Raw genomic sequence first — 25,056 nt, forward strand, 5'->3', positions numbered from 1 at the left:
TCAAGTGCTCAAGAATTGCCTAGGAGGAGATTTCGATAATGTTAGGTGCCGTAAAGGAAGACTATTGTCATTTATCGAACATAGTTCTATGTACATAAAAATAACGATAACTTCTGGCTCGGGGTTCAACTCCGAAACTTCATAATGAATAACAAGTACATTAATATAGATGACGAAATGTGGACGTGTACCTCTGCCTACCCCAAAAAAGTAGGTGTGATATGTATGCATTTAAATATTGTTAAAGTGATATTGTGTTCTTCAACTTAGTATCTGCGCGGAGTCTGTTTGAGTCTGATATGGCGATAGGCTCGCCCCTATATCATTTGACGGAACCCATATCAGAGTAGTGGGTGTCCTAGTCCCACCTCAGCTTACCGCTTTGGAAATAATGGTGTGGCGTGTTTTTTTGTATATTACCGATTTAAATAATAAAGACGTCTACCTACCCCCTTGGAGGTATAGGTGTGATGTGTCTCTTGTTTTCTGGATTACCGGCGTAAACATAAAGAACAATTTACAGGGAAAATTGGACTTAATTTCCTGGAAGTTCAAAGTTCTTTTTCGGTAGGGTTTAATTTTGTATATTCTAAAATCCGTTCACAGAGTCAACGGTCGGTTTTAAATTAGATTATCTTTGCTTTATAACTGATATTTATTAAAGACATTACTTTAATGGAATTAATTGAAAACAACAACTTAACAAGACATTTAAATAAAAATATTTACGCATTTTCTCGCGATTATTTATATTATATTCTCCCTACGTCGCCAAGACTTTGCAGCATTTATGGTCACGGGGTGGAATCATGACGGGAGACAGAGGGATACAAGTTCACTCCTTGCACCCTCCTGCTGGTGCCCATGACTTCCAGAATGAACAAATAATATCAGCCCTTCATTCACTATCCTACTGGTGGAGATTCGTCTCCAGAAGTTCGCTTCCACTAATAGGATTAAGGCCTTAATCCATCACGAAGATTTAGAAAAAGCTTTTTTTGTTTATTAGGGAAAATAAACAATTGTACATTACAAATTAGATATATAGCATTTTACATAACTTTTAAGCAACGCAGAATCCACACCATTTTCCACGGATTATTTAAGTAGTATTATTATTATCATAAGACTTCTAGGAGCATACATATTAATTACTAAACTATAACTAAACACTCATCACGCCGTTACCTCTGAAGGGATAGGCAGAGATGTAACCAATGACACATCATCTCTATCACAAGAGGGCGAGTCTAATAAACAAATAAACAGTACAAACAATCATAAAATCTTCTATAATTCCACCTTTTACAGAGCCACAAATTCGAAAGTCATTTGCTTCCAAGGGTGGGCCAAACATAATTCAATTTGCCCCCACCCTTAATGTCAGGTGGGGCTTTGGGCTTCTATAGAAAACTGTTCCGCTATAGAATTGTTAAGTCCAACCTTTGATCAAAGGTCATGTATTGTGTTTTTACGATATCTTTTCTTGAACGTTAGGTATTTTATTTGAAAAGAATGGTATAGTACATAAGACAGGTCTGTCAAATAGCTTTAAAGGCAACTATTATACGGCTTTATGAGACTTAAAATCTTATGTATCAAGGTGATGAGCTCAGTGGAGTGTCAGTACTGTACAAACTGAATGGTGTTGCTATTATTTTTTTATACGTGCTCAGCTAAGTACACTTTACCTGATGGTAAATGGAGTGAGGTCCAATAGAATGTTGACTAACGAGAAATGATAACCCTTCGGCAGTCGACACAAATATGCCTGTTGGAACTTGATACACAGGCTGATCTCGGAACGCGACACATTTACGTAGGCCACCATGGTGGGTTTTAACTCCTTGAGTACGATGGTCGCTATCCGGGCGGATATATAATATATACCACCAGCAAAATGTAAGACAGGGCGCACCAAACTATGTTGCGTTCATTGACGTTGTTTTTAATTAAATAAAAAGTACCTAATGCACGTTAGAGATGGCAGCATTTGTCGCTGCTTAAGATGCAATCAGATTCTGTGGCAAATACAGATCCATTAATTTTATTAGATACATATTAGAATTACAATGACGCAAGATATTGCACCTTTAGAATTACAATGATGTAAGTGCATAAAACCGTTTAATTCACTTTATACTACACAACAATTGGACATCCACAACTTTCGGTAATTACAGGAAAGTCGATGTTGCATTCGATAGTTCGTCACTTTTCCAATGTTATGGATTATAAAGTCAATTTAATTGTTTTTGCACTTGCGTCATGGTAATTCTAAGGTGCGATATTTTAGTCATAGAATAAGCTGCAATATAGGTACTAAATAAAAGTACGGATCAACAATATTATGTCAGAAAGTAAGATAACATTGTTTGTAAACCCAATGGTCGCAAATAGAACATTGTACCTTATCTGATGCAATATATCACAATGACATAATCTTGGCACAACCATTGAATCCGCGGCAATAATCCAAACTCCAATAGCCCGTACCAAGATGCACCGGTAATCGATTCTATATTTGTGTTGCGTAATCGATTATTGTCGTGTAGCAAATGCTTTATATTGTAAAAGTATACGATATTTTGTTGTATTCGATCATTTCAAATAGTTTTAAAGCAAATATCTGAATTCTACCACTCTTACATCTGGTGATTGACTTTATAATAGTTGATATAAATAAGCAAAACAGGGAGATAATTCACGCCTTACTAGTTACTAACTCTTATTATAGAACATTACACAAGGTTACCTTGAACTGATATAGTGACATTGTTTTTGTACAAATCATGTCTTAAAAACTGAGATGTAGCCAACTTAACATGTATATTTTATATCTATACTAATATAAAGCTGAAGAATTTGTTTGTTTGAACGCGCTAATCTCAGGAAATACTAGATTGAATTAAAACATTCTTATAGTGTTGGATAGCTCATTTATTGAGGTAGAGTATAGGCTACATAACATCACGCTGTGAAAATGAGGAAGACATCATTTTAATTCTTAAATTCTTATTTTCTAACTAATTGAATTACGTTCAAGACATTCAATAATAAATTCATAGCATCCCCAATAAATAATAACACCTAATATTACTAAAAGTATTGCCCAAGAACGAGACCCGGTTGTTCCTAGGGTATCCCGCGGGAGCTATAATGAACCGGAGCCTAATCTCCGAGTTGAAGATAGCTTTTTACCTTGTAATCTTATGAGGTAAAATCGGGTCTATTTTGAAAGTAGTATTTGAAATGAAGTACTATTTATTTAATATCACTTTGTCCAACCCGGTATTCGAATCAGGAATCTCAGAGCGATGTTATACAATACAATACAAAACTATCGAAGCAATCTCTGGACATTATTTCCAAATTACATCTAATTTTCTAATAAAGCCCAAATGCCAGTAGCAATAACTCATTCATTACGAACGTCATGATTTATGATATTTGCTTTAGGCGACATAGTGTTGGTAATAAATCTACTATGGATTTAGAAATGACAGTATTGCTTCGATGATGAGCGATTTTGATCTGTAATGACGATGATAAAATACGGATCAGGGTTAAAAAAGATGAAGAGGAATAAGATATAAATTCGTAAATTTAAATAATTGTTATAGGATGAATTATTACGATTCCTGTTTAGTTCAGCCAAGTACGCAAAAGATATTATAGTGCACTCTCTGTTCCTTCATTCTCATAGCCCGGTGAGACGGAATCCGACATGACCGGAGAGAGATCTGGCGCAGGACCAACGGTATCACACCGCCAACTTCGTGACTCCGAGCTGTGACTGAGTAATTTTCAAAATGGATAAACCCAGTGAACACACGCAATGGCCCAACTATTTTACGGGCTAAGTGCGGAAAAAGGATACCCATAACCATACCATACCATACCAACCCAGTGAACAATTTAATCTACGCCACCGAATGAAAGAATTATCATAATACTAATAAAACCGAAATTTGGAATAGGCAATCATTTCCCTGTATAGAATCGTTACCGGAAAAATATGATTTGCCAAACAAAAACATTCATAAATTGTGAAGGTGGGACTGAAAGTAAAATAATTTATTTGCGTCAACCCCACATTGGACGTAATACCAGTTTATTAACGACCCTAATTAAACGGTTATTGGCAGCGGAGTTCAGTTCTCGAACTATGCATTCCAACTCCACAGCAATTTGTTTGAAAGTTAAAGTAGTTTGTATTGCGTTGATTTATTGAGTTTATAAAACGTTGGCTTTCATCCAAGCTATTTGTCAGTTTGGACTGACGAAGCTAGATTTATGTGTGTTAGGGCATTGACCGGGTTTGATTTTGGTAAAGTTTTACCTTAATAAGAAGTATTTTTGATAGTATGTCACGTTAAGGGTTGAACTATTTTCGATTTGTTGTATTAGAATATCAATAATAACAGTCCTGTATACTGTCCCACTATTGGGCACGAGCCTACTAGTCAACCACGCCAGCCTAGTGCAGTTTGGTAGACTTCACACAACCTCAAAATTCCTATGGAGAACTTCTCAGGTATATAGTTTCCCTCGCGTTGTTTTCCTTCACTGTTAAAGCAAGCGATAATTTACAAAGAATAGACACATGATTTTAGATAAGTCAGAGGTGTGTGTTCTTGGCTTTTGAACTTGCGGACATTCGTCTCAGCAGTGCTTTCCACAATTAACTAGGCTATCGCCGTTATCGTTCAAGATTGTCTATTGGAATAATGATACCAGTTAAACAAGCAGAATATTTAAGTGAAGAATAAAGATTATTCCACCATTTTTACTTTGAAAAAGTAAGAAGACGAAGTGGAAAGAAATTATGTAGCATAAAAAACAAAAAATTTGTAGTGGTTTTGAGCAGGTTAGTAACAAAAGGAAGAAAAATATTATTATGCTAATTATTTCTCGATGCTTCGCCTACATGAAATATTATTCCTGTAATTTATTACTGTCTACTATTCCAGGAGCTATCCTGAAAGTGACAGTGAGAAGTAACCCATATTTTATCGTGGGTTTTGTCTGTGTGTACTAATTTTCCTTGAAATCCGTCCAGCTGTTTTTGCACTTTATTCCGAATCAAATCATTACCTGGCTTTCATATTTGTAATTAAATTGGTAATATTTATTATAACCTGATTAGAAAAATAGGAAAACCGCTACCCAGCGTCACTTCTGCTTATTCGATTTAACTTAACGTTGTTTATATAAGAAACTACTTCCATATGTTCTATATATACTATTACCTATATCATCATCCACATATTACCGCAACATGGCGACGTTTTTAATTGCCTACTAAGGTTATATACCTCCTTTATTGTCAGGTAAAGCATTAAATGTTAGGTAAAGGCACAGATAACCCATCATATAACCCTGTCCAATCAAATTGTAGTAAATCCGGGCCCGTTGTAGCAGCATGTGCTCGTTAAAGTTTGCCAGTTAGAGAATGTTTGAACCGAGTTCCGTATTGTGGCATATGCATGAAGCTGAATCCGAATATTGTTCGCCCAACTAACTTTTAGATCATATAATATCCATTCGTAACTGTGACTTGGTCATTGACGTATATTCTATAGACACGAACGTCCGCATAAAATATTTGTTCAAAATCTGACCTAAAATAGCAATCAAAACGTCACTGTTATAACCTATTTATTAAATATATTTTTTAACTTTAAACAACAAATAATTTTACTTATTTGACTAACATTTTTTATTCAAATCCAGGTTTCCACTTAGACTCGAGTTCTTATATCATGAGCGCCCCTCCGCATACAACCACAAGCTGTCAATATTGACCTTACTATAGTTTGAATAGATTGCAGTTCAATTCAGTTGGACACAGTGAATGTCCGGAACGCCAAATCTAGTACGTAGTACATATATTATATCGATGGACTTGGTATTGTTTTTTATGTATTTAATATAGACGGGTCGGTGTATTTAATTTTTTTCTTGATGTTGGCATGAATCTCCTACTTCTTTCTATTAATATTGATTACTTTAATTTATTTATTTAGATGAAGTGCTGATAGAAATTTTTTAGGTGTTTAAGGCAATGTAAAATTATGTCCAGTAGTTACATTGGCAACATAATAAGACTTAATATCTCATGTCTCAGGATGGCGAGCGCAGTGGAATACCAAACAGTATTGTGTAATTCAAGGTGTTGGATGGTGTTCCTACTGTTCATGGGCGGTCGTATAGCATCAAGCCTTATTAAAAAATATATATATTTAATAACAATATTATAAAAGAATGGACAATTGATGACAAAAAATAAAGCCCGGAGTTTCTTTCTGCCTTTCTTCTTCGGGTAGTCATCGCTTAGGTAGTTAGTGAAAGGCTGGTAGGTTAGCTAGGTTAGGGCTTTTATTGTCCTCACCGGTGAGGATCGCGACGCGTTTCTCCCTTATTGCTTATTCAAAAATACATATATACATCATTTTATTTCTTCTTCCCTGCCAGCCCGAGCTGGCTTCTTTGTTTACTAAGTATATTTTTCATTTATTTTATTTTCAATATAAATTGTCTTTTTTTATATAAGCTAATTTAATTAAGTAATAATTAAATATTCTCATGTACCTTGACTTATCATAAGTGCAACCATGTTCGCCTACGTGATGAATAAAGCATTTTTTATTTTTATTTTAAGCGAATGACAAGAAAATATTATTCTATTCACAATATACATTTCGAATCTATTATCAAGCATTATCGAATATTCCACTCACAGCCCTATGTTTACGAACACCGATAGATTTTTCGTTGAAACCCATTTTATTACCGACATAAATATGGCAACACGCGATCTAAATCACGCGTACGACTTCTAGTTTATTGTTGGTAACTAAATATTAGCTGACTGATCGATCGGTGTAACAAAGGCCTTTTTTTTAACACGGGGAATACCGTTTACGGATTTCTGCCAGACTCCCTGTATAAGCCGTCCTACCAACTAAAACCTCGTCATTCAACTCTCTAATATCGAAGGTTTCGATGTGCACAAGTGCATTCAACCCTCGCAGGAATCGTCTTTTGGGTAGAGCCTCTCACTATCTAAGGAATGAGACCTTGGAGAAGAAAGAAATCATACGCGTGTATCTAGAGCCTCTCATAAGGAATGAGACATTGATAAAATTATACGCGTGTATTTAATACTGCACACCAGCATCTTAGGCATCATTTGGGCCATGTCGGGTCACCCGTCGGCCACCCAAAGGCTCGTTGTCTAACATGTTTAAGAAAATGTGATTGGAAAGTTTTGAGGTTGTTACGTCTTTTCTCCCAAAAGGGTAGGCAGACAAAACCCGTTTTGTCATACTTATTCCGTCCCCAAAGGCTCGCTGTTTAACAGGTTTAAGAAAATGTGATTGACAAATTTGAAGGTTAAACACATGTCTTTTCTCCCAAAAGGGTATGCAGATAAAACCCGTTTTGCCATACTTATTTCGTCCCATCAATGAGATAGTGCAGCTTTGAATTTAAATATCAGGTAGCAAATCTAGAGTTTATGGCATGCAATTTGTAGGAACATTGCGGTTTCGTATTCAGAATTGGAAGCTACGTTCAATATTTCACATAAACCTCAGGTGCGTGAGTAAAGAATTTTGGTTTGTTGCATTGAAAATTAATATAAATTAGTATGCCCTTAGATCAAGACATAAAATTGTCTAGTCTACATAAAAATAAAAATAATTGTGTAAGTAGTCTTTGGACTTCAAAACTGCGATTTTAATGAAATCTTATATAATCATCAGATCAGCCGGTGCGGTTCCTTTTCATTAGTAGACTTACCCTAAGCTTCATAAGTACTAAAGCTATGATATTAAAATTATTGATTAATAAATATTTATTCTTTACATTACCTTACCTTGTTTTCTTTTAATTCAATCAAAGCCATTTTTTATTTATATCTACTCTTTAAACTTCTATTAGCGAAAATGATCAGGTCTTTATAATTCAAAACATTTTTTTTTACAATGACCTTAGTACACACAAGTGGCGTTAGATTTTATAAGCTAAAATCATCTTAATTGCCATAATCATTAGGTATGTTTCTCCACATACAAACACGAGGTTTGATGATAAAGCAAGATATACGCAGTATTCACTACATATAACGGAACGTGGTTTGCCGACTGCGTACCGCAAATACCTTGAAATATCGATCGTGCTAACCGGTGTAATGGAGGACATCCTACGTTAAATAGTAGTTGTGTAGACAAGTATAAATTAATATAGTATAATAATTTTGATGGTAGGATATATTTTATATCCGCTCGGATAGTCACCGTACACAAGGTGTTAAAACCCGCCATAGTGGCCCACGTAAGTGTCGCATTCCGGGATCAGTCTGTGTGTATTGGGTATTTATTATTTCTTTCAATATTTCATTTCGAAAAAAATTTATTAAAAACCGAAATATGCTTGATGACGTCATACATACGGTTGAATGAAGTAATTCCTTGGTCTACCTTACTATTTATTTTCAAATACTAAGAAACCGTTTATCAATGTCAATATTACAATAGGTTCTTCACAACAGTCACTTTTAAAGAGATAGAGAGGAAAAAACTATCACTTCACTTTTATTACTGCAAAGCAAAGGCCATTACGTCTTGAGCCATATATATGACGTCATTGGTTGCTTACGTCGTTTTAGAATAAAACAAAATTCAAAGTGAAAATCATGAATGACAATATCAGAATTTTGAAAAGAAATATGGGTCTCATAATTTTAGATCTAGTTCCATAAAATATAAACATTTGAGTATGTTGAAAAAATTAAATGTAGTCAATTGCAAAAAAACGGATATGCCCCGTAGACGGAATAGGGCCCCGTTACCTTCTGTAACAAAATCTCATTCGTATTTCATAGCATAATATTCTCACCACATTTTAAAACATCTCTTCTACCGGCACTGGCGTTTGACTTACGACTTAAGGAAATCCTTAGAAGTCATCGGGCCAAGATGGATGGCTTTCTTGAATACATTGGTATAAAGTGATCCATCATTTGAGAAATAGAGGTATATTGTACCTCATACCCATACGTAAAATATCTTTCCGTATTTAGGTTCACTTACATACTTTACAATGTCCGCAGGTTCAAATCCCAAGGGCACACATCATTGACTTTTCTAAAAAAATTATGTGTGTATTTTGTGAATTATCGCTTGCTTTAACGGTGAAGGAAAACATCGTGAGGAATCCTGCATCCCTGAGAAATTCTCTATAGTGTGTGAAGTCTACTAATCCGCACTGGGCCAGCGTCGTGGACTAAGGCCTAATCCCTCTCAGTAGTAGAGGAGGTCCGTGCCCAACAGTGGGGACAGTATATAATACAGGGCTGATATTATTATTATTAAGTATTATTACATACTTTGCTAGGCTTAAAAGTAGGAAATGTGTTTAATGCATCTCGAAAGTATGTGAAGTCTGCCAGCACTTACCAGCGTTGTGGACTCAGTTCTTTATCTAGCTTTTGCTCGCGGTTTCGCCCGCGTGAGTTTTCTGGGATAAAGGACCCGCTTGTGCTTTGTAAAAAAAGTATCCGATTAAATTATATTTATGGCTCACTATTTTGGTCATAGTGACTTCCACATAAAATGTATATAATTCCACATAAAATGTATAAATGATATATGCTGTCGCAGACTTTTATTTAGAACTATATAAGACAAACAATCCTACGGTACATCATCTTTGTCTAACTCCAACAGTTTAGGCAGCGTATGTGAATATATCAATTTTTTTCCGACTTACTTTGTCAAGACCAACTTACACAAAATTATAATAAATTGTAACCTATGTGTTATTTTGATGTATTACCAATAATATTGTAAAGTTTCATCTAAATTCGTTCACTAGTTTTTTCGTGAAAGAGGAACAAACATACATACATCCTCACAAACTTTCGCATTTATATTAGTATAAGTATAGATTAAGATAAAAGAGAAGCTAAATATATAACTCCGTTGTTATAAAAAAAGTTTTCCTCATTTTTCAAAATCCCAAGATAATCCCTCGCAAGGTAAATCATTTATCATTATAACGAAGGGTCAACAAAGCTCGACTGCGTGGACACCGCTCTGCCGAAACGACCTTATTTTCACCACAATATCACTTTAATGTTTGCTTTGTGCTAACATTATGTTAATATAAAGGGGTTTACGTTTTTATCTTCAAGTTCAGATGGTTATTGTATTAATAATATAATAATATCAGCCCTGTATTATATACTTGTCCACTGCTGAGCACGGGCCTCCTCTACTACTGAGAGGGACTAGGCTTTAGTCCACCACGCTGGCCTAGTGCGGATTGGTAGACTTCACACACCTTCGAAATACCTATAAAGAACTTCTCAGACGTGCAGGTTTCCCCATGATGTTTTCCTTCACCGTTAAAGCAAGCGATAATACACAAAAAATACACACACAATTTAAAAAAAGTCAGAGGTGTGTGCCCTTGGGATTTGAACCTGCGGACATTCGTCTCGGCAGTCCGTTCCACAACCAACTAGGCTATCGCCGCTTAATTGTATTAATATAATTTATTATTGCAAAAATCACCCATCACACCTTTTTAGAGGTAGATATGTACACCTTTTTTTGCTAGTTGGGTACTATTTATAAGAGGGGTGCCTCAGTGGCATAGTAATTGTACACGGTACAATTTACTACGCACAGCTCCTGGGTTTAAATCCCGGGTCGTGCCAAAAAATTGTGACTGGGTTTTTCTTAAAAAATTTACTCAGTCACAGCTCGGAGTCACGAAGTTGGCGGTGTGATACCCCCGCACCTCGGAAAGCACGTAAAGTCCTGCGCCTGAACTCTCTCCGGTCATGTCGAATTGTCTCACCGGACTGTGAGAGTGAAGGAACAGAGAGTGCTTGTGTATTGCGCACACGCTTGGGCCCTCATACAGGGTCATTTTGACATTGCCTTAAATGAAACCACATACTCTTTACCTCTTTTTTTTTTTTTTTTGGTTTCGCGTAGAAAGTACCTTATTACTACCGCCCAGCCTTCGCGGGGGCGACTGAGCGGTTATGCTGGGGTAACCGTGCCTTACGGCCCGACGTTGAGCCGCCCGGATTTGATGGTGACCTTCGAGCGACCGCCGGGCCGAGTCCCTAACCATATGTACAACTTAACCTATGCACGGCCTACCAGCTAAAACTCCGCGGTGGCCCTCTTCGGCGCATTTGGGACGGCTGCGGGCTTCCTCTGACGTTGTAGTGTCTAAGTCTACGACCGCAGCCGCCCCTGCGCGGTGCCGCCTTGCGGCCCGTCTCCTATGGGGGGGGGGGGTCTCAGAAGCCCCCGCGCACCAAAGGACGCCCTCGGCGTCTACGACAGTATGAGGCCAATAACACACTGCCGTCCATCCCGGGGGTCAACCGAAAAATGTGCAAAATGCACAAAAATGCACTAGGGCGGACAGCCCCCTGCTGCCCGCCGACGACCCCCTTCGTGACCCCTATTAGTCGCCTCTTACGACAGGCAGGGGATACCGTGGTGGAATTCTCCAAACGCCCCCATTCCACAGGGCGGGTACTCTTTACCTCTGGTATCATTAACATAAATAACAAATGTTAACATCATTAAAATCTCGGTCTTACTTTGCTGATTTTTTCAACGTTTTGTAGTTTAGTGTGAATATGGCGTGTGCGTGTGTCTGACTGAAAGTATGATGTTGCTGCGATGAATTTTCTTAGAGTAGAAGTAGTGGCATTAGGGACTGTAAATTTAAAATTACTTTTTATTAATATTAATTTGTTCGAAACTTACACTTTTTTCTTTTACATCTACGGTTCGAGTGACTTATAGTTAATTGTTATTTTCAAAATGCACAAGGTTTAATTTAGTAACGCAATGTCAAAATGACCATGTATGTCGGATTCCCTTTTAAAAAATGTCACCCTTCGCCATCCTATGATAGTAATACAACCGATAGGCTAGTCAGAGGAATATCACCTCTAACAACAAATAAACCCGCATTACCTGACGCAATGTCGGCTTAAAAGGCACAGAACGCAATCACTACGATTCGCATTACATGCTATAGTAGGCAATAATCTCTTATTATCGTGATGTGGATTTCAATACCGCATCAAATATGATACGTAATGACGTTGTTTTTATCCTTAGTATTGCACTTTATCAAAAATATGACATGAAATATTGTGTCAACTATTTTGAGTCGTAAATCTATTTGAATAAAATTTTATTTCGCATTTAAACTGTTCGATTTTAATTTGGTGATTTATTCTCATTCGATTGTGTTGATAAATCTATTGTGGACCTAATAACTTTATACTTAAGTCATGTATTTCAAATTATCGCATGCGGAGTCATAATATGGCAGCATTTTATATTTATAAATGAAGATATAATTTAAAAAAACATTTGACTATCTAATCTCACTCAGAGAAAATTAAATTTCAGAAATTGGTATAATTTTCAGAAATTCCACATTTAAAATTAAAAAATCAGCCAGATCTAATTTAATTTAACAATGTTGAAATGGAATTAGACGTATTTTTATACAGAGACTGCTTGCTTAATTAACTTTAGATGTTCCTAATACATTATGGATTAGCAGACTCTACTGCGAAGTGTATTTTAAATTGTAAAATTTAGATTTTATAAATCACTAGCTTTTGCTCGCGGCTTCACCCGCGTGAAGGTGTTTTCCAGGATAAAATTCCACTGTTTGATAAAAGTCTTGCTACATATTTTCCCGGTACTTATAGGTTCAAACTAATTTTATCCCCAATCTATAATTTCAGTTCAATCAGTCGAAAATCTAAGAACATTTATACAAACTTTCATCCCCTATTTTATCCCCTTAAGGGTAGAATTTATCAAAATCCTTTCTTAGGGGATGCCTACGTCATAGTAGCTTTATGCATGTAAAGTCTTAGCCCGATCCGTCCAATGGTTTGGGCTGTTCCTTGATATATCACTGTCAGTCACCTTTGAGTTATATATTATATTAACAACTGAAGTTAGCTAAAATTGAGTTTCTCGAAGCCGACCTCTATTTATGTACTATGTATTTTGAGACTATGCAATTTTGTCGCGTTCGCGATTCACTTTCACTTTTGTTGAGTTTCAGAACGCGATATTAGATCCTCCAACGCGCACGCGAATTTGAACTTTATGCAGCGGTAATAAATTACAAATTGACTCTCCATTTTATTTAGAAAACGTTTGTATGGGAAATAGAAAAATGCTGTTTTGAGGATTTTCCCGGCAATTATTCGAATTTTTCTCACCTTTTAAACCTTCCCTAGACCTCCACGAATAATTCAAGACCAAGATAAGATAAATCCGTTCAGCCGTTCTCGAGTTTTAGCGAGACTAACGAACAGCAATTGATTTTTATATATATAGATTAAAATTCTTACCATTTTTCTTTCTTTGTACATAAATACATTTGAACGTTATTTATTCAAATGTTTTTTGCATAACAATCAAAAGTAAATTAGCATTTTTTAAATAAAAACTATTTCGTATACAATTAGTACATAGTTTTTGTTACTGGCTTTATGGTTCTATTTTTAAATTTGTTCCAAATTTAAATGTCGCGGGTAAACAATCGATTTCACATTTGATATTAATTTCTTTTGCATCAAGATCGTCATCAACTCATGATAAATGTATTGACATTAATTTATTTAATGGCCGCCTTGAAAATTACTTCACGTTTTTTGTACCTATAGTTATTTCATTCAACTAATGGCCACTCCATTATCAGAACTTTTATGCCGTGATATTTCTAGAGGTCTGTATCCCTTATGCTTCTTTGCTTACGTTCAAGGTGGGTACTTAGTATTTCTATGGTATTAAATGTTCTTAAACTTCGATTACCACTTACCAGAGGAGGGTATATCTTTGTCCTAATTACATTGTCTAGGCCTACAGTAATATTTCTCGTCATACAAAACGCAACACGCTGATTCCTCGGTTTTTGTAAGCAGTCGTATAACCTCAGTCGATTTGACACATTATTTTAAAACAAATCACATTACGCCTTTGTCCCTGAAGAGATAGGCCGATACAACTACGGCATCTACTTTTCATCATGTGTCATTCCCACATGTGATGTGATGTGATGTGATACAAGCGAGCCAATCGCGACACCATCACAAAACCCAATCTCATTTTGACCGACCCGGGATTCGAATCCAAGACTTCAGAGTCGTGTCCAGCACCCAACACAACTACGCCACGCAGTAAATTATATATACTTAAACATTGAAGTATATTCTATAGACACGAACGTCCATATAAACTATTTGTTCAAAATCTGAACTAAAATGGCGACTAAAACGTCACTGTTATAACCTATTTGTTCACTTGAACAACAAATAATTTTACTTATTTCACTAATATTTTTTATTCACATCCAAGTTTACGTTTAGACTCGAGTTCTTATATCATGAGCGCCACTTCGTACTTAACCACACGCTGTCAATGTTGAAATCATAATAAAGGCACGTGTACGGATTGCAGTACAGTTGAGTCGAACACAATGTACGGAACGCCAGATATAGTACGTAGTACATATATCGATGGGTCCTATGTATATGGGCCAAAATGCAAAATTACAACTTTACAGGAGAGGCTTCCAAAGTTAAAATTTACTATAACTTTAGATTTATAAATCCGAAGTTTATGAAATTTTGCTTGTTAGCTATGACAATTATCCTCCTCATTTATATTATAGTATTTTATATATACATTTACCGGTTTTTTTTGTACTTCACATTGGCCCTTCTACGATAGTTTTTGTTAAAATTATTTTTTCAAAAACACCCTAAAAGGGCCAATGTGCCATATTGGCCATTATACGCGTATTACGGTAATCAGCATAAATTACATATTTTTTTTATTTTCCACCCATAAAATCAACTAACAATTGAAGAAGTTAATAATTTATTCATAAAAATAAAAGATATTAGGATATTTAGTTATTTATGTCACATTGACACTTATACGTTGTAAAATCTGCTAACCTATTTACTGAGTTTTCAGATAGATCATAAAAAACACACATTAATTTTATTCATTTATTTAAATAAAAATTGAATTAGCCTTATAAGAACACATATGGACCCGTATTCAGTCTTTTTGGTATTTTAATGATAAAAATTACCAACAAAAAAAACATAAGAAGGAAATTGTTATTCACGTTATTATTTTCTTAATAAAATTACAACAAAAAAAAATAACAAAAATAAAAACCTTTCTGATGTAAACAAAAGAAATATCTCTGTAAGTAGTATAATCAAGTAATAAAATTATCAAAATCAACGTTTATGGTAAAATTTACTAGTAATTCTTAATAAGTGCTTATTAAAATGTCACCGGCATTATCATACGGTATCGAGACGTGGCCTCTCATTATGGGCCTCATTAGGAGGCTCAAGGTCACTCAACGAGCTATGGAGAGGGCTATGCTCGGTATTTCCCTACGAGATCGAATCAGAAATGAGGAGATCTGTAGGAGAACAAGGGTTACCGACATAGCCCATAGGATTAGCAAGTTGAAGTGGCAGTGGGCCGGGCATATAGCTCGAAGAACCGATGGCCGTTGGGGTCGAAAGGTTCTAGAGTAGAGGCCACGTACAGGCAAGAGGAATGTCGGACGCCCGCCTACAAGGTGGAAGGACGACCTGGCTAAGGTCGCAGGAAGTCGCTGGATGCAGGCCGCTGCTAACAGGTCGACGTGGAGATCCTTGGGGGAGGCCTATGTTTAGCAGTGGACTTCCTGTGGCTGAGATAATGATGATGATGATTAAAATGTCTTCATTATCGCTTTCATTAATAGTCACAATGTCATTAGATGCTATTAAATTTTCATAATAACTATGGTATACCGGTGGGATAATATTTTTTCGACATAAATCAAGCAAGTCTTTCTTCTTGGAAGGTTGTATTGGTAATAATAGTTGATTGTAACAGTTGCAGAGGAATATCAGTTGGTCTATCGGCAATTTGTCTTCTTGTTCGTACTGGGTGATCTAAGATATTAATATGATTTTCAATAGCATCTTCACTACCCAAATTATATTTATAGTATAAAACGTACGGTTCGTCTCGGCTTACACGAATTTGTTTTATTTTAGACCAAAGATTTTTTTGTCCTTCTGAGTTTTTAGTCCAGTTAAACTGAGTATTTGTCTGCATCTTTTGAAGACATAAATCATATTTTGAACTACGTCTATGACGTTATAAGGACTTCCTTTTGATTTCGCCCATCGAATCAATGAGCCCCACTCAGAGGGTGTATAAATATTCTTACATTTTGAAGCTCTTTCAATGGTGGCGTGTATGGAGTCGCCTTCATTCTGCGTGTGGCCTACTTCAAGAAAAGTGTGCTTTACATTCAAATAAAACTGTTTAGCAGCGTATAGATACATAAAAAACATAATCCTATTTCGGTTTTGGTTAGTGCATTTGTCTGACCAAAATCTGAAATCGTCACAACCTTCTTGACTATTCAATGTAATAATATAAAAATACAGCTCGCTATTTCGTTCGATCCCTTCATTGCAATTTGTTCATTCCATAAGTAACAGGTACCAATTAACTTACTAATATCGAAAACTGATAAGTTATGTACTTTAAACCTTTTGCTGTAATAAAATAGACTAACTTCACCACTTGGGGACAACAACACTTTTTGCAAATCAAAAGTAGCGCAGAATATTTTCGTATCATTTTGTGAATCACGTTTATCCTTTTCCTTTAAAGATCTAACCTGATTTTTGCTAATTATATGATTATCATAAAATATTTTATTCTCAGGAGTCACAGGACCGTTTTTTAAAAGAATGACAAATTTGGCATTGGTCATTTATTGGCTGGTGAAATGATAAATTAATATTTTTATTTACTATATCCCTGTATTGCCGCAACGACTCACATTTACTACCATATTTAGTTGAATCATACCATTATTTGTATAACATAAACATTCGGATAAAACTTAAAGAGCCATCTAAATAAAGTTTATTACTGTCTTTACGACAATAATGTGAATCAACCGGTTCATAGATCTTGATGTAGTCCAGCACACTTTTGATCATTTCTGCTTCAATGCCAAATTCACAAAATTCCGACTTCTACTCAACACGATAATTGGATGCCAGCTTTTACTTATTAAACTAAATTGGAACGCAAAAACACAACAATTAGATTTGTATTCATCACAGTGCGGCCGTTCCGTTCAACGTATAAGTGTCAAACCAGCTGATTGGTCCCAACCGTAAACAAACGCGCGGGAACTCCCCGCGTATAAGTCTCTAACTACTCTTAGGACCTTGTACGTTTAAATTTATGTTACATATGCCGTTATACTGTAATAAAAAATCGTGTTTCTATGCAAAAATCTATTTTTTTTAATAGCTCACTTGATTCATTATATCGATAAAATGCGTTTACCATAAAAAAGTCAAAATGGCCAAATTGTTAGTTTGGCCCATATACATAGGACCCATCGATATATCGATGTCTATAAACAAATATAAAATCTATACATGACTATCATTTCGAAAACTTTCTATACCAATTCTGAATTGCATTATTTTGACGGAATCAAAATGTTATTCTGATAAGATTTCCGCAATGCGCCATAAGACTCAAATTGCGGCGGATAATGGGAAAGGGTGGAAGTGCTCGTAAAAGATAAAAGAAACGAGATAAAAGGTTAGCTAATAGTAATTTATTTAATAGATTTCGTGCTATTACGAAGCGTTTTGATGGAAGGTTTTCGTTATATTTTGCTAAGGATACTGTTTCAGGTTGAAAGACATTATTTTCAGTGTAATAAAATGAAATCTATTTGAACCTGTAAAATGTTATACATTTAGATTCCGCCAATATTGTCTACCACCAGTTCAAAAAGTTCTCACCAGAGAAGAACGGCCGAGAAACTGTGGTGTTGCTCTTTTCAAAATCACTTTAAATTATTGACTACAGTACATGATGCAGAGAAAAAGTCCCTTTTTTATTTTTATTTATTGCTTTGAATAACGAAACGAGCTTGCCGTACGCCTAATAGTAAGCGAGACGACCTCCCATGAACAGTAGAAACACCATCCAACACCTTGAATTACAAAGTATTGTTTGGTATTCAACTGCGCTCGCCATCTTGAGACATGAGATGTTAAATTTTATGTCCAATGTCCAAACACTGGCTACAATGTAATTCAAAACACAACAGTGACTACACACTGCTGCTTACCGGCAGAAATAGTTTACTTATTTCCGAATAAATGCCTCTAAATAAGCTTACCGTAAAATAGTTTGTGGTGTATGATGTGTGTTCGAGGGAGAAATTAAACCAGAGAGTCTCAACTGACAACTGTGTTTATACCTTACCAATACATGACGTGTACATTTAATACATATTATGTCCCCACAAGTTTTTCCATTTCATACTAAATTGCAATCAATGCACATATACAGGTCATTTTGACATTGCGTTACTAAATTAAACCACATCTTCATCTTTGCTGACATTGTGCCAAAAATCTTCCATTAATAAGTAATATTTACACCAACAATCCTGGTTTTAGTTTTCTGATTTTTTGATAATTTTGTAGTTTAATGCGAAAATCGCGTGTGCGTGAGTGTATTTCTGACTGAAAGTATGATGTCGCTGCGACGACACATTCTCTTAGAATAGTAGTAGTGGCATTAGGACGCGTAAATTAAAATTATTTTTTATTAATATTCATTTTGTTCGAAACTTAAACTTTTTTATTTTATATCTACGGCTCAAGTAAGTTATTGTAAAGTGTTATTTTCAAGTAGATAAGCAAGTGGTTTCATTTAGTATCGCAATGTAAAAGTGACGCTTATTAGTTTCCCTGCATTTCCTGGAAAATATTTGTTACCAAAAGCAAACACGAAATGTGTTACGCAACTGACAATAACCATCACTCTTACGTTATTTATTTGAACAAAACACGATATATTGCAGTATACACTGTGGATAATACAATATATATGCATGTACAGTCAGGAACAAAAGTTTCTGAACAAATTCGAAATTTCAAATCATCTACACACGTTAAGTTAGTTGAAACATTATTTTTCGTTTTCTGCAAAACTTTACTAGTAGAAGGTCTCTCACATACCACTGCAATGTCTATTTCTGCCGCCAAGCAACAATGTGTAGTCATTGTTGTCTTCCGATTTGAAGAACAGTGTAATTACTGGAGCGCTGATAGACATTTTGGGGAAGGTGTTTGAGGCAATGATAAATTATGTAACACAGGCGACATAATAAGACTAAACATCTTATGTCTCAAGATGCCTAGCGCAACGGAATAGCAAACAATACTTTGTAATCAAGGTGTTGGATGGTGTTTCTCCTGTTTATGGATGGTCGTATCGCTTATCGGTATCGGTATCGCTTACCATCAGGCAAAGGGCAAGCTCGTCTCGTCATTCAAAGCAATAAAAAATAAAGTAGTTCCCATTATTTACTTTAAAGAAAAGAGGGTTAGTAAGAACACAGAATTTTATAACAATCTGACGTTTTGAATTTATTAAGATACTTATGTGGCTGAGTGTACCGTGTTGCGTATGATCTGTCTCGTGTCAGCAATAAATTAAGTCTTACGGCAACATATGCTTTGTGTTTTGGGTATGAAGTTTGATAATTGACTGAGCGCTTAAATTTTCCATTGAATATTTTTTATTTGAATTTGGAACTGTTGAGAAATCTTTGTAACTTAACCACGAAAAAGCTTCTAATTTGGGCCGCCATCTTTCCTTTTCTGTTTTAAAGGCAATGTTGCTCATACAAGAAATTTGTATATTTTCCTACAACATGGGGGTGATTTTTTTTTGGTCTATCTATGGATTGTACAAACAAATAATTATAATAATTCAAAACCTCTAATTTATCGTAATTTTCCTTTTATTGTAAGTTTGATTATTCTTCTTCTAACTTCAAAATTAGTTCGTCAAAATAAAAGAAAAATATAATCATTAAATAAATTATACTGATGCAGTTGAATTGTTTTCTTGTGTAATTGCGTTTTCTTACAATTGTCTTACAAACACTGACGAAATTGTAAAGAAAATTGGAAAATAATTGTATATTATATTTAATTTAATAAAATCTTTATTTCCAGAGCTATGCAACGCTGCGACCAAGATCCAGGCGTCGTTCCGGGGCCACCAGGCGCGCAAGGACGCGCAGGCCCAGAAGGACAAGGAGCAACAGGATAAGGTAAAATATTATTTATAATTCTATATAAAATATATCAAGCTTACACACACTAGAACCAATGACTTATGGCGTCTTTTCTTTAGTTTGCAATTGAAATTGGTTTTCTAACCTAACCTAACCTAACCTAACCTAACCTAACTTTAGACTATAAGATATAATTTAGCAGTCGATTAATACTTGGACACGTTTTTCAACTTATATTTCTTTAAGCGATAATCTAAAGATAATTTAAGAATAATAAATAATGATTTTACATTCATTATTTAAGACCTTAAGAATCATATTACATAGTTCTTAATTGCATACCTCGTCTAGAAAAAGAAATTAGGACTATCAAAGATAAACAGAGTCCCGTTTTCTCCCTCAGGAAGACATCGAGAAGATAGATTTGACGGACCCAGAGCTGAACAAAGCGGCCACCAAGATCCAAGCCTCGTTCCGCGGACACAAAGTGCGCAAGGACGTTACCAACTAAGGTGGCCATGTTCGCGGGAATGGTCCGGACTTCATACGCACTGTCGATAAGTTTTGGCAATATTATTTACCTATCATATCTGTCAAACAATAAATTCGAGGTTTTAGAAACCTATAAGAAATGGAAAGTGGAATTGCAAAATTATAAAAAATCCCAAGTGAGTGAAGATATTATGTTATCATTGGAATAAATATTAAAATACATACCCTTATCCGTTTAGCTAGAATTTCTAATTTAATAAACAGTTGCATATGAAGTCGGCAAGTGTAATAGTTAAAAATGTAATCGTGGATATGTCAATTCTTTACTGGTTTTAATATGATTGTCAATTTCACCTCACTTGTTACCTAGAGCATTGGATTGACGTAACAATGAATACATAGTAGCATAACGGATATGAAATATGAAAATATCTATCCCGTTTTCTATTTAAAAATTACAGTCACAGTATTTCGTGTACTCATAATGGCGACGCTCGGTGGAAACATATTTCAATATATTGTTGACTTTCCAAATTAATTATTATTTTTTTAAATTCTTACCGATATTATAGTTAGGTTAAATACTTTTTGCGGATTATTAAAAAAATAGCGGATTTAGACGACATAAATGTGTTCCTTTTTTAAATTTTAATTACATTTCCACCGAGTAATTCATACTTAATTTATCAGCATTCCATTTCTTCTTTCAATGTTTGTTGAATATGTAAGTATTTATTTTAGATTAAACGTAGTTTTAAGATTATTATTGTAGTTTAGAGCCATCGACAAGCTTCATTTATATTTAATCTATGTTCAATGGAAATTCTCTATGGATTATTCAACACTATGGTTTGTTATCAATGAAATATTACCACGCGAATTATGCTGAATTTTTCCTGTACATTTTGCTGGATAATTTTAGAATTTATATTAAATTAAATACATTTAATAATCGCATGTACCATAAATGTGTTTTATTTTCATCCCATCTATAAGTTAAAATGTTAACCATTTATCAAGATTTTTAGTACTCCAAATCGTGCTAAACCTGTGTAAAATCAACAGCCCCGGATCTTCAATTTTTTGAAGGCGGGGCAAAATCTGGGTAATGCCGCCCCTAACCACCTATATTTTTACTTTTGTCATCATCATCATCATCATTTCGCGTTCCGCGGGAAATAATTTATGTGTGTTATATACTGGATGTCACAGTAGTCAAAGTTGCGTTAATGATGAGATGTGTATTCGTCTGCCAAGTTTGAATTTGTCGCCCTCTAACTTCGCCGCCCGGGGCACGCGCCCTGGCTTGCCCCCCCCCCTCCCCCCTAGATCCGGGGCTGAAAATCAATCATAAAGATTACTAAGATTATACACAATTTAACTGCAAAATGCCATTCACTTTGGGCTTGATACTATTTTCAAGAATCTTGTAAAAAAGATTTGACTTACGGGGCTATTTGACTATTGTCTCATGAATCCAATCCTGTGTAATTTTATTTAAAAGCCATACAAAGCATTGTTCAACCTGGGAATCAAACCTGGGGTTTCAATTTTTTAGCCTTTATAAACTATAGTCAGACCAAAGAGGCGACAAATGTAAATAATGATTAGAAATAACAAAATTCTCTCAAATACGCATACTATAATGAAAAAACAATAAATAATCCACAAATAAGCCTCAGAAGAAATGCCTGTCTCCAACAATGTCACATTGTATACAGGGAACCTAGTCTATACTATTATATAAAGCTGAAGAGTTTGTCTGCCTGTCTGAACGCAATAAACTAAAAAACTACCCAACGAATTTCGATGTTTAGTATGGAATAATTTGAGACCGTGAGAAGGATACTTTCTTTCCTGTGAAAATATATAGCGGGACTTTTATCCCAAAAAACTCTTTAATGCGGGCGAAGCAGCGAGCAAAAGCTATTATTAGATTGAATTCTAGCAGGAGAGAATTTTTTTAATACTAATACAGCAAAGCGACCCGACTGCAGCTGATGGTAGTATAAAACGTATTTGTTAAACACTACGCATATAATGAAAAATAATTACTGTCTCGGTGGCGTATTGCACGATAGGTACCATGGCTCTGAAGTCCCTGATTCGAATTAAGGTCGGGCGAATTGATTATGAGATTTTTTGCGGAGTAGAGTATTAACGGAAATTATGCCCGATATGGCGATGGGCTCCGGGCTGATACTGAACAGAAAAACCTAAATATCACTTTGTCCGGCCCGGAATCGAACCCAGGACCTCAGAGTGCTGCCGTACCGCGCATGCATGCAACAACGCCTCCGAGGCAGTCTAAAACGTTAAATATTGAAACAAGGAATCCATCAAAAGAACCTAATATTCACAATATAGAGCATGACTAGCTAAAATCACGTGTAACGAGCAACAAACTGGTATACAAACAATGGAATGATGGTTATGGCCTGTACAGTGCGTTACGTATCTGTCAAATGAGTGGTGCGATTGGATTTATGTCTTAGGTTCAAGTTTCTTTGCAAAAATTGTTACTTAATAGTGAAGAAATTTTTAGTAATACAATTTGAGTGGGACGGTTGGATATATGCTTGTTTGGTCCAAGTTTCTTTGCAAAAATGGTTACTAAATAGTGGAGATTTTAGTAACACTGAAACAGGAGAAAAAACAGCTTCATATGTAATAGACGGGATTGTATAAAGAATTAGTACTAACTTATATAGTATAACGATTTCTTATGTTTACGCGGATGTAATACATTGAAATAAAAGTATTTTACATATTTTATCGCGGATTTTTTGGGATTTTCTCTACATGTTTTGAAGACTTCGACCTTCGTGCTCACGGAGCGGACTGTAGTGTTTGTCGTCCGAAAAATCAAAGTTACAATATCTACCAACATTTTAGAATTATATTTTTTTTATGCTATGTAATATCTTAAGTGTTGTTTGTGGTTTCGCTGGCACCAAAAACCTTTCCCGACACAAAAGATCCTAAAACACTGTACAACGCCAGCCACCATCTATTTAATAAATCATATAGAAAATATTTTACATAGGAGCAAGTAACTTATTTGTTAATTCAGGATATGGTCTACCCATGTACCAAATTTCATTAAAATCCGTTCAGTTGTTTTTGCGTTTACTTCTAACAAACATCCATATTTTTTCACAAATTTTCCCATTTATATTAGTAAGATAAAATAAGATATAAAACGTAGCCCAAGTCCCTCAACAATCTAAAACTGTGTCGGTTATTAGCAGCTTGTTAAAAAAAAACATCAAACAATTTCCAATTTATAGTGTTTTTTAACGTTTTGAATGACTAGACAAGCTTGCAGTTCGCTTGGTGGTAAGAGATACGACCGCCTTTAGATAGTAGAAACACCATCTAACAGCTTCAAGTACAAAGTATGATTTGATATTCCACTGCGTTCGACATCCTGAGACATGAGATGTTAAGTCTTATTAGGTCTAGTAGTTACACTGGCTACCACCAGTAAAGTTAGCAATTTTTTATATCTTGTATTAAAAAATAGCCACCCTCAATTCAATAATACGTTGAAAGCACTGTAACGTCCCCATCAAAGTCAGCAGTTAACCAGAACGAGGGTAGATTATGTGAAATTAGCACGAACTACTCAGGGAAATTTGGACTCTACCTGTTCACGATAGAGTCGTTAACGTAACAGCTGGTGTACATTGCAAATTATGGATGAGTTTGTATGACAAGGCACATGCATGAAAAAGGTTTTAATGATGATAAAAGTTACTTTAATCTACTTGGAAAAAAAGGGGATGAATTAGAAACAATGGGAGATGATTGTCCATTTGATACAATTGCAGTTTTTTTTTTATTTGCACTTTATACAGGATCATTCTGACATTGCGTTATTAAATGAAACCACATACTTATCTACTTGGAAAAAACATATTACAATAACTTATTTGAGCAAGATTTAAAATAAAAAAGTGTAAGTTTCTAACAAAATAAATATTAATAAAAAGTAATTTAATTTTTACTCGGCTTAATATAACTACACTAAGAGAATTAATCGCAGCGGGATCATTATACTTTCAGCCAAATATATACTCAAACACACCACATATTAGAATTCAACTACAAAGTTAACAAATAATCTAAAACTAAACTTAGGATTTTTGGTGAAAATATTCGTTATTAATGGATGATTTTTGGCACAATGTCAGCAAAGGTGAAGACGAGTATGTGGTTTCATTTAGCATCGCAATTGTTAAATGACCTTGTATACCAAAGGCATTTTCTCTATTAACTTTGGGATGGTGCAAAGATTAATAAGGTAGGTACAATCAAGGTATCTTG

At 35.2% G+C, this 25,056-nt stretch overlaps 1 protein-coding gene across 1 annotated transcript in view; it reads left to right on the top strand.

The window, feature by feature from the left end:
• LOC115452970 (sperm surface protein Sp17) overlaps positions 1-21,688 on the top strand; it is a 171,233-nt gene extending 149,545 nt beyond the window's left edge. The window contains exons 4-5 of the mRNA XM_037438052.1: positions 20,174-20,271; positions 20,639-21,688. Coding sequence (XP_037293949.1) covers positions 20,174-20,271; positions 20,639-20,746 — 206 coding nt within the window. The 3' untranslated portion in view covers positions 20,747-21,688. The remainder of the gene's footprint in view (positions 1-20,173; positions 20,272-20,638) is intronic.
• Positions 21,689-25,056: the final 3,368 nt, after the last annotated feature.

Source organism: Manduca sexta, chromosome 2, assembly GCF_014839805.1.
Source record: "Manduca sexta isolate Smith_Timp_Sample1 chromosome 2, JHU_Msex_v1.0, whole genome shotgun sequence".
NCBI lineage: Eukaryota > Metazoa > Arthropoda > Insecta > Lepidoptera > Sphingidae > Manduca > Manduca sexta.